This window comes from Galdieria sulphuraria, assembly GCF_000341285.1.
Source record: "Galdieria sulphuraria unplaced genomic scaffold scaf_280, whole genome shotgun sequence".
Classification (NCBI taxonomy): Eukaryota; Rhodophyta; class Bangiophyceae; order Galdieriales; family Galdieriaceae; genus Galdieria; species Galdieria sulphuraria.
The window spans coordinates 293-4,141 of NW_005178195.1; the positions used below are offsets into that span (position 1 = coordinate 293).

The 3,849-nt window shown below is 37.2% G+C and overlaps 2 protein-coding genes across 2 annotated transcripts; both read left to right on the forward strand.

Moving 5' to 3' along the window:
* The first annotated feature begins 508 nt into the window (after positions 1 to 508).
* On the forward strand, positions 509 to 2,775 carry Gasu_64870 (archaeal ATPase). Its single transcript, XM_005702315.1, has 2 exons — positions 509 to 1,806; positions 1,872 to 2,775. The coding sequence occupies exons 1-2, from the start codon at positions 608 to 610 to the stop codon at positions 2,716 to 2,718; spliced, it is 2,046 nt and encodes a 681-aa protein (XP_005702372.1). The 5' UTR covers positions 509 to 607; the 3' UTR covers positions 2,719 to 2,775.
* A 373-nt stretch (positions 2,776 to 3,148) lies between these two features.
* Gasu_64880 (archaeal ATPase) lies at positions 3,149 to 3,849 on the forward strand. The gene has a single exon (XM_005702316.1). The coding sequence runs from the start codon at positions 3,271 to 3,273 to the stop codon at positions 3,844 to 3,846; it is 576 nt and encodes a 191-aa protein (XP_005702373.1). The 5' UTR covers positions 3,149 to 3,270; the 3' UTR covers positions 3,847 to 3,849.

Consider the following 3,849-nt stretch of genomic DNA (forward strand, 5'->3'; position numbering starts at 1 on the left):
GTTTCTGCATTTCTACTAAATAATATATTTCAACTGGAGCTTTTGAATAGACTACAGAAGAGAATGACTTGGTTCATACTCTAGTTCCGTGTTTCGAAATGAAGCAAAAGTGACGTAAAAACTATTCCATAAAATACAGAAAATCTAGAGAGAGACGTCTATGGAACAAATTCTTCATGAACAATCTATATTGCTCGAAACTCTCATGACTATTCTCGAAAATTCTGAAAGAAACTTTCTTATCTATTTGAGAATGGGCCATGTTCAATAGCTTTATACTCTCAAAGAGCATAAAAAACTTGTGAAATAAACATTGGCTTCCTTCCAATCCTTCTTGTACCCTATGAGAGTTACCACTGTATTAGCATACGAGAATAAGAATATCGATAGTTGAAAAAGCCATATTGATCATTCTTCCATTGTTCTGGTCATCTCAGTCCAAGCCATAAAGGATATGACATAGTCATCAGTTGATAAAGAGAAGAAGTTGGATTGGTATCCTTTACTGTTTTCCTCGATTGACTGTTTGTCGGTCACAACAACAACATTAATTTATTTATATTTGTACTCCGAAATAGACAGAAGATTGTTTAATTTCACTTTAGCGATGGCGAGTTTGGATGAAAAGTGGAAAGCTTTTGTCAAGTTTAAGTCTGTTGTGGTAGATCGTGAAAGAGATGTTGTTCGAGTGACAAAAGAACTGTATGATCTTCATAGCAACAGAGAACAACTCAGGGGTGTAACAAGTAGTTGCGACTATCGCTTGACGATACCATTTGCCCCCCATCATTTTGGCTCAGGCAAAACGACCTTTGCCCGAACCTATTTGGAGTTGGTGCAAAGGTTTGGTGAAACTTCCCTGTCGACGTTTGCTTTGGACCCTTTGAGAAGAACCTTTTTGGAGAAGCTGAAAAGGGCTTCGTTGCTCTTTGTGGATTTGAGGAAGTTGAAGCCCACAGACCCGAAAGAACGCAACCTAAAGTGGGCAGTCTACTATTTATTGTACCAATCAGCTTGTAATCAGATGGGTCTACCGTTTATGAAGCCTGATGAAGCCTACAGACACATTCCTCCCTATCCAAGCTTTCTAATTCCGGAGCTACGGAAGACTTTGGGCATTCCTTCCGATCAATATCTTCTGATAGCTTTTGATGAAGTTGGTGTCCTAGACGAAAGTCTCGACGAATTTCATTTCAAGAGAACCCATGACGGTAGAGTTCGACCATACAACGACTTTATCGGTATCATTAGTCAATTGTGCAAAGAACCCGATTTGTTTTTTATAGTTGTTGGGAAAAGCAAGGGTTTAAGTATTAAGAATGATGTGGCTTTCGGGCTATCGAGAGTTATACTACATTTTATTTCTTTATCACCTTTGGACGCTTCCAGTATCGTTGAATTCCTTGAAAAGACTCTTCTTGAAACACCTACTCAAGTTCCAGTTTGTAATGTCTTATGTAGTTCTTCATTTTCAGTAAATGAATTGGCAGATTCGTTATTGGAATGTACAGGTGGAGTTCCTGGTTTGTTGACTCGTGCAGTGAATATGCTTTTGAATTATATAATAGCAAGAAATCAGCCTTTCATATCGAAAGAAGAATGTTTGACATGTATGAACGACGACGATTTCCTAAGAATTTGTGCTGAACCATTTGTGGAACGAATATTGAATTTGGACGAAGATAGAAAAAGTGTTTTTGATATACTTTTGATGATGGCACTTTATCGTATACCGTTTCAAGTAGATGACATATTGACCTCGGAGTCCTTTTTATATGATGCCGTAACTGAAATGGGACTATATCGGTATCCTATTGACCAGAATACTTTTCAAGTCCTGATTCCAAAAGTATTTGTTGGATCTTCAAGAGGGACCCTTCCATATCTTCTTTGGAAAAGATACTTCTTGGATCACTTGATGTCGAACCAGTAGATTGTTTCTTTTATTCAAAGTGTCGTGTATTTGAAGGAATTGTTGCTTTACGACTAGTTTTGATGTTGCCTTCAAAGAATCGAAATGAGTTGAGGGAATTGTTGTGTCAATTGTCTCCAATATGGAAACAAATGAAACTTCCAATCAGTACAATATCACCTATTCACTATATGAAGTCTGTTGTTAGTTCTAGAGAAACAAGAAATGAATCGAACAAGAGTCGAAGAACTTTTGCCAGTACTGAATGGAATAAGATTATTCGAGAGACACTTTATTTAGAGACTATTTACATTCCAGTGGACGCTACTTCTCATAGTCCTGATATTATATTCAAATTACAATCTCCTGTGGAACCCAAAGTTCTTACTGTTGGAGTTGCTTGTAAAGGACGCTGGAAGTCAGAAGGAATTGGCTGGTCAGATATTATAGATGAAGCCAAGAAATTTTTAGATCCTGTTTATGATCAAGTCTTATCCAGTGCAATGGATTATCATCATTGTATGCTTATTATCGTTAGTACAAAGTTATCATTGAATGTTTCTAATGAGTTGGGTAATCAGAGTCGTTGTTACTCCAGTGGAATGTTTATTGGAAATGATTCATTCAAAGTACCTGATAATTGTGAACTTGTTATTCTTTGTGAAAGAGATGTCCAAATGCTGATTGACAAAGAAATATTGAATGGACTTGAAAGAGCATTTTGTGTTTCTCATAATCCTACTTTTTGGGATTTTGGATTAGATTTACTTGATAGAATCCGTAACAGTTTCTTAAGTTGGCAATAGATTCTAACTCAGTCCTTCCTTTTGTTTTGAAGAGCAAGTAAACTTTTTTTTGTATGTTTGAAACTCGGTTACAACTTATTTGCTTTCACTCCGAGGATTATTGTCTTAATATGGTACTAACCACGAAAATCAAAATAAGCCTATTGTTGCAAAAGTCACTGTCACAGTTTGACAGGTCTTGTTTGCTTCTTGTTACTTCTCAGGAGAGTGTCTTAAAGTGTGACGATTGGGTTTTATACAAGGTCTTGTATTCGTCAAAGACTTTATTTATGGTTCGCCTCAAGTTGAAAGTTCCTTAGCTGGTCTATTTTCTAATAGCTCAGAGAAGTTGTTTTTATATACAATTGCACAGAAAACAATATCCACTCTTTATTAAAAAAATTGAAAAAGATAGTCTTTATCTAAAAGGCAAATCATGTTCTTATCAAGACTTGTTCAAAGCTTCAAAAGACTTTCGTCGCAATCAAGAATTTGAGCATTGGACTGTTGGAAGAAGATTGATTGACCATTGTTGTATTTTACTGTCGCATAGTTTACTTCATAGCTTGCGATATGTCTAGTGAGCTTGAACCAGAAACCGTATATGACATGGTTGTAGTACACCGAGAAAATGATGTTCGTGTAGTAACAAAGCAGTTATTTCAGCTATACACTCTCCGTAAACTTGGTAGCCCTTTCAAACCAGTCATACCCTTTGGTCCCCACCTCTTCGGAAGTGGAAAGACAAAATTCGTAAAAAATTACTTGGAACTGGTGAATAATATGGGTGAAAGTGCACTGATAGGTCTCGATTACGTTGGTGAGTCTGAGAAGGCCAACCGAAGAGGTTTCCTGGAGAAGCTGAAAAGGGCTTCATTGCTCTTTGTGGATTTGAGGGAGTTGAAGCCCACAGAACCGAAAGAACGCAACCTAAAGTGGGCAGTCTACTATTTGTTAGTAAAGGCTGCTTTTTTGCAATCAGGTCTTCCGCAACCAGACCCGGACGAATGTTTCAAGGAACTAAAACTTAGGAGTGATGCTTTGGTCCAGAAAATCCGTTCAATCTTAAACATTCCTTCCGATCAATATCTCCTTGTGGCATTTGACGAAGTTGGTGTGTTTGATACAAAGGGAACCTTTTTGAACTGAGAA